The 14,303-nt window shown below is 41.0% G+C and overlaps 1 protein-coding gene across 1 annotated transcript in view; it reads right to left on the bottom strand.

The window, feature by feature from the left end:
• THSD7B (thrombospondin type 1 domain containing 7B) overlaps window positions 1-14,303 on the bottom strand; it is a 241,494-nt gene that overhangs the window by 19,385 nt on the left and 207,806 nt on the right. Inside the window, exons 15-19 of the mRNA XM_062498438.1 lie at window positions 12,827-12,960; window positions 11,984-12,137; window positions 2,843-2,984; window positions 1,339-1,454; window positions 759-876 (exon numbers count right to left, since the gene is read on the bottom strand). Coding sequence (XP_062354422.1) covers window positions 759-876; window positions 1,339-1,454; window positions 2,843-2,984; window positions 11,984-12,137; window positions 12,827-12,960 — 664 coding nt within the window. The remainder of the gene's footprint in view (window positions 1-758; window positions 877-1,338; window positions 1,455-2,842; window positions 2,985-11,983; window positions 12,138-12,826; window positions 12,961-14,303) is intronic.

Here is a 14,303-nt window from a genome sequence, read left to right as displayed (position 1 = left end):
TTATGGCTTTTGAATCTTAAAGACCATTAGCTGTACATCTAAGGCACATCAGAAGCCTGGGAAATAAAGTCCCAAGCTCATTGAGAATAAAACATTCAATGCATTTCCTCATGTCAATACTCAAAGGGTATTTTAAATCACATAAGTTGAAAAAGGTCCTAATCCTTTCACTTTTTGTATGCTGGTGAGCACTACTGGCTATAGAAAGTCTTGCTGAAGTTACTGGGGTCATGTAAGTGTTGAGGAACGTGTGGATGCAAGATGGAGACAGAGGCATACACTAAATGACGAAAAATCGTCTTTGTGCGTTTTCTTCGATAGGATACAGTATGTTACTAAAATTACTTCACCAGAGAATTTGTATTTATTTATTAATCTCTTCAGAATCTTGTAATACTCCCAAGCTCTTTGCTAGCTTTACACACTCCCCATCTCTGGGGCTAACAGTTGCTGTGACTGAATTCTGAGAGTTTGAATTAATTAATAAATAATCCTCCAGACATCTGACTGCTTGTTCCCTAATTTTTCTCTAATTTTCTCCCCTACATTTTTCACTTTAGAGTACGTTGAAAATAGCCTGCTTTGCTCTAAACACCCGTCACCTCAGGACCTCGAGAGCATACAAAACCACCTCTGAAGGATTTGGGTGTGCCTCGAGGTTATCCCTGAGCTCTGTACCCCTACTCAGGGACTGCCTGAGCCCACCTGGGACTGTCTGTGCTGCACTGCTGAGCTAAGGGGGTCAGGCAGGGACTCACCGCCGGTGCCACACGTGTGGGAGCACTGTGACCAGGCTGACCACGGCGAGAGCTGGCAGTCCACGGCACACCCCACCACGCACCGGCTGCTCGTGGGCACGGGCTTCTCTAGGTGCAGCTGTGACAGAAAAACACAGGCATCAGCTTCCCCAGGCCCCAGCCACCTCCTGCCACAGCCAAGCACCTGAACAAGAACTGGCAGCAATTCTGCAGGGCACCAGCACGGTGTTTCGGGGAGCTCTCCCGAGGGTGCAGCGGGTGAATGCCGTTTCAGTGTTGAAGCGTTTCACATCCAAGCATCCCTGAGTGTTTGGGTCTCATTCCAAAAGGACAGCCCTAGATTTCTAACAGCAGGACACAATCTCCCTGGCCCCCAGCTCTGAGATGGTAGCCATGCCCCGTGTGCTCAGGTCAAGGAGTGACACCACCCACTGACACCTGTCTGCTTCCCAAAGCCCCCAGCTGGGCGCTCCCAGCCCCATACAAAACTTCCCCACCGTTCACGGAGAATGTCTTAGTGTGGACCAGAAGGCACCCAGCTGTCTGGAAACACCTCTGGGTGTGTCCCAGCCCTGCTCACCTGCTGGCAGAGCTGCATGCTGACAGTGGCCCCATCACTGCGCTGGCAGCTGAGGAGGCGACGCCGCTCCCCGTGACCGCAGGTGGCATTGGCACCCAGCTGGCACCCGCTCCAGCCTGCAGACACAAAGCAAAGGGTGCACTGCTGCAGGTCACCTTTGTACCCAACAGAGAATCATACAGCCACAGAATGGCTTGTAAGGGAACTTCGAGACTGTGTAGTTCCAACCCCCTCCTGTGGCAGGGACACCTTCCCCTACACCAGGCAGCTCAAAGCCCCATCCAGCCTGATGCTTTGAAGCTTTGAATATGGGCGTTATCTTCACCTAGAGCAGCACTTCCCCATGTCAGTGGGAACCCAAGAACAACCCCCACGAAGTAAAGTTGTTCTCAAAGCAGGCAAGTCTCAGAGGAGACACCTCTGTTCGCAGTCCCGTATCCCGTCAGGACACCGGTACATCAGAGTGCACATGCTGAACACTGATAAAGGCTATCAGCTCGATCCAGTTGGCACAGCTACAAGACTGTATTGTCTGAAGTAAAATTCCACTTTGATAAAGCAGCTGGGGAAATTTCTGAAGGGGAACTCTGGTTTAACCTGTTTTTGTCTCGAGGAAAAGTTATCCATTATTTAAAACTACACTCTAATACTCATGAAATAAAAGCAGTATTTCTAGCGGCAGAAAATTAATATCTTATTATGTGTCTGAAATTATGCTGGTCAGAATACAACTAAACTAAAATAAGCTTTAAAACACCATTTAAAATAAACAAAAAGCATAACAGAAGCCACTAAAATTTCCATTCACCACCAATAAATAAGAAGGATGAGAAGAAAACCTATTATTTTGTGTCTTCCACCTTTGATAAACACGAACACATAAATGTTCTGCATTTCTGAAATGTGATGATAAAAAAGGCATCATCCTACTGCCTGTGTTTCTAGGGCTTTTATTACAAACAGGCTGAGTTTATATTAATATATTTTATCTTGCTTTGTTTTCCCTTCCCACCAGCCCCCAAACTCCTCTTAGATCTCTCCTCTGTATGCCTTTCTCATTTATTTCAGCTGGCCAAAACAAAAGGAATTTTTTGGTTTTGTTTTGTTCACTTGTTTGCATTGGAACCAATTGCTTCTAAGGTCCTAAATAATGCATTTTGCTCTGAATATCCCATGCCCACCCATATAACTCATATTACCTTCAAGGCAGACTTCTTTTGGTATTATTGGCTTCACCAGAACCACACAGATGATACTCTTTTAATAGGGATTTTTAAATTAATTCTGTTGATAACCGACTGAAAATCCCATTTAGCATGCTTTATTTCCAATGTACTTGCAGCAACAACTTAAATACAAAAATTATTAATTTGTCCATTAATGTGTAAAAATGTAGGCATGTAATTAACTTTACTGAAACCAACATTGTCAAGGCTTTATCCAACACCCCAAGCAAACATAATTAGAAATACATACTAAGGGTAAACTGAAAATTGGAGCCTACCTGTTAGGTTGTACTGGTATTGGAAGCAATTTTGATTAAGAATACATGGCTTCATTTGTGAATCTTCAGGGCAGGTCTTTGAACTGACAGGAGACCTCAGCACTTGTCGGGTTCGGGTTTGCATAATACTGGGGTCACACACCTGGACAGAGAAGGGAGGGACAGTACAGAGACCCCAGTAAATCACAGACACCACAGACCAGGGCTGTTCATGCACATCCACAGCCACACGGAGCTAGGATACAATCCCACTCCTGTTCCAACAATACTTAAAAGCATATGAAGGAAAAGAAATGTGGTTCAAAGTTAAGAATCCAATATTACTAAAAGTCATCTTTCATCCACCCTGATTTGCTATTTTAGCCCTTCTGTACTATTCTTTTTCCATGTTTTTTTGGTAAGGATCCTTGGGGACAACGGGATAAAGACTGCAGCACTTTGCTGTGCCCTGCTTTGCACCTCCTTCCAAGACTTCCAGCAAAATGCCACAGTACTGAACAAGGGGACAGGATTTTGTCACAATTAATGCCTTTTAGAGTAATATCTGATGTTGCAGCAAAGCACTCATTTCAAAGAAGGGCATTTGTAATTGCATATCAGTTATGATGCTGACAACAAGACGAGGTGACTTTTCAGAGTATGCGATACCAATACTGATACCTGGCTGCCTATAAGCCAGGATTTGCTTGTTTACATTTTCACAGGAATATAAACCAACTGAGGCAGGTTTTCATTTCTGTTTGTGCCTCACAGGCATGAAAACTGTTTTTAGCAGCCCTCAATCCTCACTCTCATAGCACTGCAGCATGGAGCTACTTCCCACAATCCAGTAACGGAAATGGGTGAGTGGAAATGGTCTCAGCAAACCTAATGGAAATAAATCCCTTATTAAAAGTATTCACTGCCATTTATTGAACAAGGTGACCCATTTAATTCCTAACACTTTCTCTTTAGGATTGCTCAAGAATAGCAAAGAAAGCAAACAAAAAAGCAAAGTATATAGAAGTACATTTTCATAAATGCTTGGGGATTTAAAATATGATTCTTCTATAGAGTACTATCATTACCAAAAATAACTAACAGTTTAAAACCACGGGCTTATTACCATGCAACAAACAGCCTGCAACTGAACCCTGCTCGGGTGGAAGTGTGGGTAATTCCTGTTTTGTGAATATTAAAGGGAAATGTAATGGCCTTGTAGCATAAATCTGGATCTCAGACTGCTGTAAACTGGATTAGCTGCACAGATGATAGCAAAACTGAACAGAATAAATATCAGGATAAATGGGGAAAAAAAGTCTGGTCTGGTCTTAAAATACATTGACAAGACCTATTTTCCTTATGTTTACACTACATGAAGGAAAATCCATTACTTTTTTATTGCTGACACACACCTTGTCAAATCATTTTAAAAGGTAATCTTATTCAAATACCCTTGGTCAGCTAAAATACCCAATTGTTTCTAATTATCTGAAAATTAAACCTATGCTAAGTGTTTACCAATAGTTTACAGCCTTTTTCACAACTAATCTGATTGTTCATTCTCACAACTAACACTAATAACTTAAATGATTTGCCAATAAACCAAAATGACTAAGGAAAAAAATCAAAGCCTGTATCTCTGTAGCTACTCCTAATTAATGTTTCTCTGAATTATGTTACCAAAGGGAAAAAAAAAATCAATGGATGCTGTGACAGAAGCTGTCTGTGCCAGCTCAGAAATACAAGCTTTTTCTCCCTTTAAAATAAGAACCTGCAGACAGAAAATATGCCTCATTTGTAGATAAGTAAATTCTTTTAATAAAATAGCATTTTGCCCCTGTCTAACATGGCCCCTGTTGTGCTCGATTATAGAACATTGCTGCATCCCAGTGCTGTCACAGAGCCCCAGAGTTTTCCTGGCAGGCAGGACCATTTTCCATCTCAGATATCCTCCTGGTAGGCAGCAGACCAGTCTAACAGGTCAAAACCTATCTAGTGTTTGCCAGGATCCAAACAAACAACTGGTTTACTGATGCTGTGAAGCCAGAATTCTCACTGTGCCGATGAGCTGTGGTGCTCAGAAACCAGATTCGAGGCAATAAGCCCCCCACTTTTACTAGCTTTGAATAATAAGGGATCTCTGTAGGAAAAAAACATCCATTTAATCAAGCTGATGACATGGGAAACATGCAAAAATTCAAAGTCAGCAAACTGTAACTAATATCCTGTAATATTATTTGTTGAATTTCTCTTAACGTCAATTGAGAAGTCAATTTAGTTTTATAATTGATTTTCTGCCCTCACTCTTTCAAGTTAACCACGTAAAAAACTGAGCCAAATATATATGGAACTGAGTAAGCAGCAGGAGGGAATGACTAGCAAAGAAAAAGATGAAAGCTGGAATTTTCAAAGAGGAAGAGGGAGCTGAGTATCCAGCTACCCTGAAATCTCACTGGGCTTGGGTGCACAACTCCTTCAGGACTCCTCCAAAAACCCAGGCTGGAAAAGAAATATTTATGACATGGCAAAAGTTGGGGAATGGATTGACAGACTTGGTGTCATTAGGGGATGTGAACAGTGAAAGTAAAGAAGAGGGATGGTTTCCAGTGGGGAGATGCTGAGGGTACTAACAAGCAATGGCAACAGGGTATGTGCAGTCCTGAATGTGGACCTTAGAAAATACTGAGATCAAATCCAACTACCATCAATGGCAAATCACAGGTTTAGGAGGCAGGACAGAAATGGCCATCAGCAATTTAGAGAAAAGGCAGCAAAAGAAAGAAATATTTTTGGAGTACCTATAGTGAGAAATTACCATGGGATTAATTAAGATTTGAGCAAGAAAACAGGTTGATTCTGAATATTCTCACTAATGAAGGAAATGACAAAACGAATTTGACTGCTCAAGTAATCTTCCATACAAAACACTGAATGTGCCATTCAGGTACATGGGTCAACACTGGATCTGCCCTAGGGATCCAGGTTTCTAATCACAAGCATATATCAATCTACAGTTTCTGGGGTTTTAAATAAATAAAGCCCACTGTGATTCAACAATATTTTACTGAATATCTTCATTTACAACTCTTCTCTTCCCACTGAGTGGATGCTACACTTCCAAAGACATTATTTTACTTTCTACTCCTCTATTAGTAACTAGTGCTTTCACTGATGACAGATGAAGCTTTTCTAATTATTTTTTACATTAAATCAGCCATTACCTCCTGTAAGGCTATTGCAACTGGTTTGTGCTCAGCATCAGCCAACATTTCCACAGTGGAAGCATAAGGAAAGGCAGGTGCCTCCAGCAGATACGTTCAGAAGTAGAAGTTTGACTTGTATTTCTGAGATCAACTCTTTATGTTCATGATACTTATTTTTGTGCCTGTGGTTATAACCCTAACTGGTTTCCATAGCCAGGAGAATTTGGAATGTAACCATGGGATAAAAATGGGTGTTAGAGCAAATGTTCCCTATTCTGGGAAACTGAAACCCACTTCTGACACCACTCAGACTAGAAATAAAGATTTATGGATCAAAGAAGGACAATGATTATGGTGCCCACTGGCCATAAATAATAGGAGAGGAAACAAGTCCTAAGAAATGGAGGCAGCTGTGGTGCACAGAAGTAGAAGGTCAGAGGCCTGGAGAACTCCATGTACCTTCAAGATCAGGTGCAAATCAGTTTGGCTGTTAGGTTTTCCAGACTATTTCAGATTTCTTGTTGATGACTGTAAGCAATGGGGTGTGTAATTCTGACATATGCATTCTTTGGAACTGGTGATAGGAACAGAATTAATTTCTGGACAGAAATAATAATGGGGTGCCACCTCAGGCAGCAAATCAACAGCCTACAGCAGTAGGATGTCATACACAGACACAGAAGGTTTCATTATGGGTATAACTGTACTGTTGCAGCCTACTTCATAGTATTAAAACTCACAATTTCCATTATTCTTTCCCATATGGTATAAAAAAGTTGAGCTAAAGCCATGGATCTACAGGCCAGATTATATAAACCACTACACAAACAAAATATTCTGAAGCAATGAGAGGTCCATAAAATGTTAAGGCAGGAATAAATCAAAGTTTTTCTCAAAGGACCATTTAGAAATTGTAACAGCCATCATCTTGATTCTATGGGGGAATTCCTAGCACTATTGACTACTGCATTTTTAAATATTTCTTTTAGCCAAAGCTATTTTTCACCATGACCACTTGTCACTACTTAAAGCTAACATAAAAAGTGAGGGACAAAAACATTCACAAAGGATGCACCCAGCCTTTGCTTCCGACAATCACAGAACTGACAAAGCACAGAAGTTTGTTCTGGAAGAGAAGGGTATTAAATTAAATAAAGCTGCAAGGTTATGAAGCTAAGTTCCAGTGTAAGAGCTGTTAACATATCACACATTAATATACACTATTAGACTCTGTTTGTGATGGAATTTAAGAGCTGTCCATTGATCCAGGCTTTCATATGCATCATAATTGCACAGCACAGGGGCTGTAACCCATTACAGGGCCCTTTAAGCTGTTTAATTTATCAAGCAGCTTGTATAATGCATCCTGCACTATAAATAGCTGGCTGCATTATTCTCAACTGGCTATTCATAAGGAAACATACAACCTCAAAATAAGGTAAATGCAAAAGCAGCAACTGTATTTGACTATTTTTAACAGAGCAATGAACCGTTTTATTGTGCATGCCAGTGTGGATGTTTTGTAACAATTTAACAAGCCATTTACAATAACACGAACAGTCTTTTGAAATGAAAATGCATTTGCATAAATTTTCTTTTTCAGATGCATCCAGGTTCTGAAACCTTGCCTGCCTCCACACAGAACCATTACTTTTTAAAAAGTGATTGTTAACGAAGATTAATAAAAATAAAACAACAAATCTAAAAAAAATACAGCAGTTACCCACTTTTTTGGACAAAGCCATACAAAAACATCCAAGTCACAGCTATGCATAAGGAGCAGTGCATACTCTTCCAAAAAGCCTTGACAAGCATAAATTCTCATGCTTGATTTGAATAAATTATCTCTTGGGCTAGAAAGACAACTCTGTGCAAGTCTCACTCTTCAGTACAGCCTTCACACTGCAGGTCCTCTGCCAAACTTACGTGCCAAACCCAGAGAGGTTGGGGAGTTTCTTCTGGAGATATCCAAAAGGTGCCTGAGGACACAATTCTGAGGAATGTGCTCTGGGGAATCCTGCTTGAAAAGACAGGACTAGATGACCTCCAGCAGTCCCTTCCAACCCTGCCCATTCTGTGTTCAGGTAGCAGTTGTGATGAAGATTCTCGTAATCCACACAGTGACTCCCAGCATCTACAGGAGCCCACTGTTTCTCTTCCAGTTGGGATTTCCAAACTGTAACAACTCCAGCTTGCAGTCACTGCAGACCTGAGAGCTCGCTGCATCGCTTGGTGACACTTTTAATCCGGTCAGTTGTGGGTACCACACTCCCCCCGCAGATTCCAGGGAATAATAACTCAATTGTCGCAAGTCCTGAGCGCGGCACATCGCCATTGATCCATGAGGAAAATGCTCGCTGAAATGGAGACAGCTGCTCTCACTCACTACACACGCAACCTCCTATAATTAACTAATTTCAGACCTCTTGGAATTAGCTGCTAGAAATGCCAACAGCTGAGGCGAGCAAGGAGGCCACTCCAATCCACAATGGGGCTGCGACAGCCATCCATCAACAGAGAGCTAACGAAATAGATTTGAGGTAATTATTTCAGGGACTTGTAGCACCACTCGCATATTAACTCTTTTTAAGAATGCTTTGATGAATTCAATTGAAGTCAATTAATTACATTTCCAAGTTAGATGAATACAAAGTTGAGGTGCCGCAGGAAGTGTGTGTTATTTCATCGCTGACTATGTAACAGAGATGACAGGATTTCAGTTCCCAGATTGTTTAGCTGGGTCTATGAGCAATCAAGTGATGATGTCTGACTGAACAGGCTATTGTCCCTGGAACAAATATGAAATCTCTTAAGCAAAATGCAAGTCAACCTAATTTCCTTGTGGGTTTTTGTTGGTTTGATTTTTTTTTTGTTTTGTTTTAACTAGCAACCTTCAAACTGCTATTTTAAATGGCTTTAAAGCTTGATATTTAAGTTACTTGGATGTTACTTAGTGACAAAGAACAGAACATTATAAGCCAAGAAATAGTCTCCAACCACAGGGAAAACAATTTTGAATTTACTTCTCTCAATAGGAAAAGTGAGAATAATAGGGAAGATTTGAATCAGTAACCATGCGTTTCTTGAATCCAGTATGGAGACAAAACCTCAAAGCAACCTTGAGGCATTATATTTCTGACAGCTTAATTTCTGACCATTAGATGAAATATTAAAATTTACCTTTGTGTAGCAGTGTTAAATAGCACCATAATCAAGATGCAAAATATGTACTTCAGTTGAAAAACACACATAAAAGAATTTTGGGAGCATCTGAAATTATAAAAGACCACAAAAGTATTCAAAAGCAAAGGGAAATTGAGCCAAAAAAGGTAGAACAAATACAATGTTTTAGCAGAAAAAAGTATTGAAGAAAATACTTTCCATTGACAAAGCAGTCACCACCTTTATGACTCATTGATTTCAACACGATTCAAGATCATTTACCATCCTGAAAGTGGAAAATTCACATGGGAAGAATATTTCTACAAGATAAAACCAAGTAATACCCTAGAAAGTATCCAGGGTACAATGACATATTGACAAAAGGTACAATGGATAATCTAAAAGGCCTTTTTATATTCAGCTGATAAGAGTTAGTTATTCCGCTATCAGGATGGATTTATTATCAACACTGTAAAACATGAGCAGAACACCAAAGCGACTGGGAAAGAATTCTCACCTGACCAAAATCTTAGGTAAATATCTCAAATCAAAAAGCTCCTCAGGAAAAGATGAGGCTGAAATTGTGATTGTTCATTTCTTACAGAATAGAATTTGTCAAGTTTCATAAATCCTCTTTATCTCCAGCAAGCCAAACATGACCAGAGCTACAGGAAGACTTCCTGGAATGGCCTTTGGCAGCTGCCTCATGAGAGTGCTATGACTAAAAGACTGCCAACTATTGTAGTATGAAATGTAAATGTGCTTGAAATAGAGCAGCCAGGATGCACAGTTCTGCTTTTTCATTGCAATGTGATATGATGTTTCAAAATTTTTTAAATTTTTTAGTCCATCGACTTGTAGCTGTCCTAAGTGACCACATTTCCTAGTGGCTCAGGAGATGGAAGGTTCATTAATCACCCTGGTGCTGGCAGTGCCTCACTCCAGCCACCAAGATTCCCTCAATCCCTGCCTCACACACACACCAAAGATACACCAGGGACACAGCACAGTCATTCTGCACTAATAGCAAGCCCAGCACTTGCCTTGGAGATGTGGAGCATGTGCAGCCTGGGAGGGACTGAGCTGTGTGGTTTTCTGTCAAAACCCAACACAAACAGTCAGAGTAGCTGTAAAAGGGAGACAGCACTGCCGTAAACTCATCAAAGGGAGGGTTTTATCTGGCCATAAAACTTCAAGCTGTTTATTGCCTTGTATCTGGTCAGAACTATTGAAACACATGCTCCATCGGCACACAGTCATCTCAGTTTCACAACAAAGCATTGCAGAACAGCTTGTGAAAACATATTGTTCAGTTAATTGCATTGGCATGCAGATGCCCTCACATTTATGAATTAACATCCACTGTGGCAAAGGGATGTACAAGGAGACACAGGGACTGTGGCATGTGGCCCTGCACCTGCCAAGAGATGTGCTGCCTGATGGAGTGCAGCCCACAAGCTCTGGGTTTCCCTTTCCTGCTTCTCTGGGCTACAGAAGCTTTGCTATTGCCAAAAAAAAAAATTAAAAAAAGAGCCTTCAGGCAAAAAGCCTGTGTGTCTTAAGGATATGAGGGTGCTTAAAGCTTCAAGCAGTCCTTCATAACCAGCTGACTGCCACCAAGGCATCTGAGAAATGCCCAATGGCCTCAAGGATCTCTGCATCAATTCACTGCATGTGAAAACGTCAATGGCAAAGAAACAGTCCAACCACAGTGGGACTCTGAAAGGTATCCAAGCATTTGTATGGGTTGCAAGAGTGTTATACTTCATCAAAGCCATGCTGCTCAGGAGGAGGCGAACACAGGAAATGAAACACAAGATTTTATTTGACATGTTCTTACCGAGTATATTGATACGCTACACAAAATATTATGGAAGGAAATTACCTGTGTCAGCACTAGTATAAATACCTGTCCAATAAGCACTCAACTTTCAGTAATGGCCCTGTTAACACGGGGGCAATGAATATGTGTTTGTCACTTAAATACATCAAGCAAGTCTATTAAAAAGCCCCTCTGAGATGAAACCTGGCACCTATTTCAGCACTGATCAGGGAGAAACAATAGGTCTGAAATCATGTGGTTTGAGGCCAGAGGTTTTTCGTAATACAAAATTTGCAACTTCTTTCCATCTTGCACACTTAGGAAAACACAGACCACTTCGCAGTGGCTTGAATCCTTGCATAATTCACAAAGTTTTGAGTATTTTATGGCATGACAAATTGTTCAGGCACCTTGCTGTCATACCCTTCTGCTGCTCAAATCTTTTTTGTTGCCTCAAATCTTCCCCCAGGGGTTTGAGGAAGAGGAGACACTGGACAGAAAAAGTGTGTGTTGGGAGGGGAGAGCTGTCACTCCCTCAGGACTAAGACCTGTTCAGAGCAGTGTTACCCCCAGGGCTTACCAGTACGTTGTTATGGCAGTCATGCACCACTGACAGAGGTCTCCCCTGCAAACATTTCCTAAGGCATTCAGCCCTTACTGCAGCTGGAATACTGTCCCTTCACCCACCCTGGTTGTGTGGGCTCTCTCTCATAGCAGACCAAAGGGAAGGATGTGTTGAATCAACTGTCACAGTAACAACTATGTGTTTCACTAACCAACTTTCTATGGCTTTGTCTCTGTAGAGACATAAATATCTCCAGATTCAACCATCCTGGCAGGATCCATTATGCCTGACATCCCTCAGAAAATAATTTACTTTCCTAGAAAATAACTAGGCCATGAAGCAGTTGAAGGACAAGCAAAGACTGCCGTGTGAGGAGCACTGCCAGGGGCACGGGCAGGAGAGCCTACCTGTGGACATGGGCTCCACTGTCCCCAGTCAGACACTGCACACTCACTGGGACAGTACAAGCTACACTTCTGCACTGTCTCTGGGACTTCAGCCTGGTTACACTGAGCGTTGGGCACAGTCTCCATGCTGTGGTCCTCAGCTGTGCTCACACACCTACACAAAAAACACACATTTTAATTGGAGTATCACAGACACGATGGATATCAACAAGTTTTCTCAACCCCATGTAGGACAGAGATATGACAATAGCTACAAGCAGCATGGCTGGTCAAAAAGTAGAATTAATATGTTAATGCAAATGGAAATCAGCTATGTGCACAACATGCTTTTGTTACTTCATACAGACAGATTTTAACTGTGATCAGCTGACAAAGGAGCAAACAGAAAGTGACAACCAGTGAGAACAAATCTTAATGCTCCTGCTAGTAACATCTGAACATTTGGAAATAACTCAGCATTCCCCATGCCTGGGGAATGAATATTCAGTAATAATGAATGCCACTCTGGTGCGTGCAGTGCTATTACTTGGGGAAAATGTTAGCAAATCAAAATATGGAGGCTTTGCACCTCAGGGAGCTTTATGTATACACGGCATTTAGGTTGAAGAATACTAATTTAAATAGCATGCCATGTTCCTGAAAAAAACAAGGCTGCAACTCTGAAATGTTTTTCCTGTAAACCATGGCACATAAACATATGTTTCTTTTCATTTGAAATACACTGGACTCATCAAAACACTCACTGATATCTGGCCAATATCAGATGGCCAGATATTGCAGCTTTATGCAAGAACACATCAGCTCTTTTAGATCTGGAATACCTGAGCTTTTATCTTCACGCACCTGACTTTCCTCGTTTGTATTCCTTCTCCACAGTGGAGGGAATTTTGTTCGCTGTTGATTTTGCACGGAGACCATGGTCCTACTTCCCAGGAATACTGATTGCACTCGCTGTAGCATGGGACTGCCTCGTGCACCTGACAGAAGAAAGAACCAAACTCTCTAGTTGAACTGTCCAGGTTAGCATGTCTGCAGAAACACCTCAGCCAAACCCTCAAAAAGGCACGCTGAAAAATACCCTGGCTTACACTGCTCATGCTAAAGCTGGTGTAATGGCTTTAACTTCATTTATTCATTATTGACTTGCCAGGGGATTTTTAAGTATATAATGAACAGCATCATATGATGTATGCATGCAGCATCTTCGGAAGCAGGATAAATAACAGCTATTTCCTGCAGCCAGAAGAGGAACTCCATTACAATTTCATTTCCTCTGCCTGCTCTCAGTATAATTTATCACATGTCATTCACCAAGATCGTATGTACCACATCTTTTTGTGTTTCAGAAGGTACAAACTTAAAAACACCACTCATTTACCTTTGCTTCTAACATATTCTTATAAGCCATTTACCAATAAAAGAATGAAATTTCATGCATCCTACAAATTTCATTTTTATACACAAAAATGGTAAACGCTTTTTTGCCTGCAAGTGACTTATCTCTAACATATCTCCTAATCAAACATGACAGTGTTTTCACCTGAACTATGGTATCTACACAGAGAGAAAAATACAGCCAAAAGCTTGATAAAAGGTGCCAGATATTCAGGTTGTTAAAAGCAGCACACTGAGATATAGCACTTCAGCAGATTTTTAGGTTTAAATAAATGAATGCATCAACAGTTCTATTACAGTGATGAATAAAAGTTATTTATTTTGAATCTGGTTTTTCTGCAGAAGCTGATTTGAAGATACAGTATTCCCTGTTGCTTTGCATGAAGCATAATGTGCTGCCCTGGAAAAATACAACACACCTAAAATTTCTTCTTCTACACACCAAAAACTTCTTCAGCCTTGCTTCTGTGGAGCCATTTGATTCTCACCATTAGAACAACTATAAACCAACAGCCTTCTTTCTAAAATATTCTCCAAAAAGTTTCAGCCACATGTTTAATAATTTACAGCTTCATTTTAAAATGGCAGTCTATGACTAGGTATGTTGGGGCCACAAGAATAAAGAAACCCTCTTTGTAACATTTTGGAGGTGGCAAGACAAGAAAATTGAGATACCAGTCTGAAAACAAAACTGGTGTCCCATCAGGAAATGAACCAACCTTCATTTCAAATGGAAGGAAGACAACTTGCAAGAAAAATTCCTCCGAAACAGAAAATGTCAGAAACTAATTTAACTGTGGGTCTGCCTATACATTGTGCATAGGTTTAGCAGAGGAGGAAGGGTAAGAGATGATGAAAAGCAGAAAATACATAAAGGCGAAAAGACAGGAAAGAGGGAAACCAAAGCCTCAACTGGTGAAGGCAA

The sequence above is a fragment of the Cinclus cinclus genome, chromosome 9 (assembly GCF_963662255.1).
Source record: "Cinclus cinclus chromosome 9, bCinCin1.1, whole genome shotgun sequence".
NCBI classification, from domain to species: domain Eukaryota; kingdom Metazoa; phylum Chordata; class Aves; order Passeriformes; family Cinclidae; genus Cinclus; species Cinclus cinclus.
This window is presented reverse-complemented; position numbering and strand designations above follow the sequence as displayed.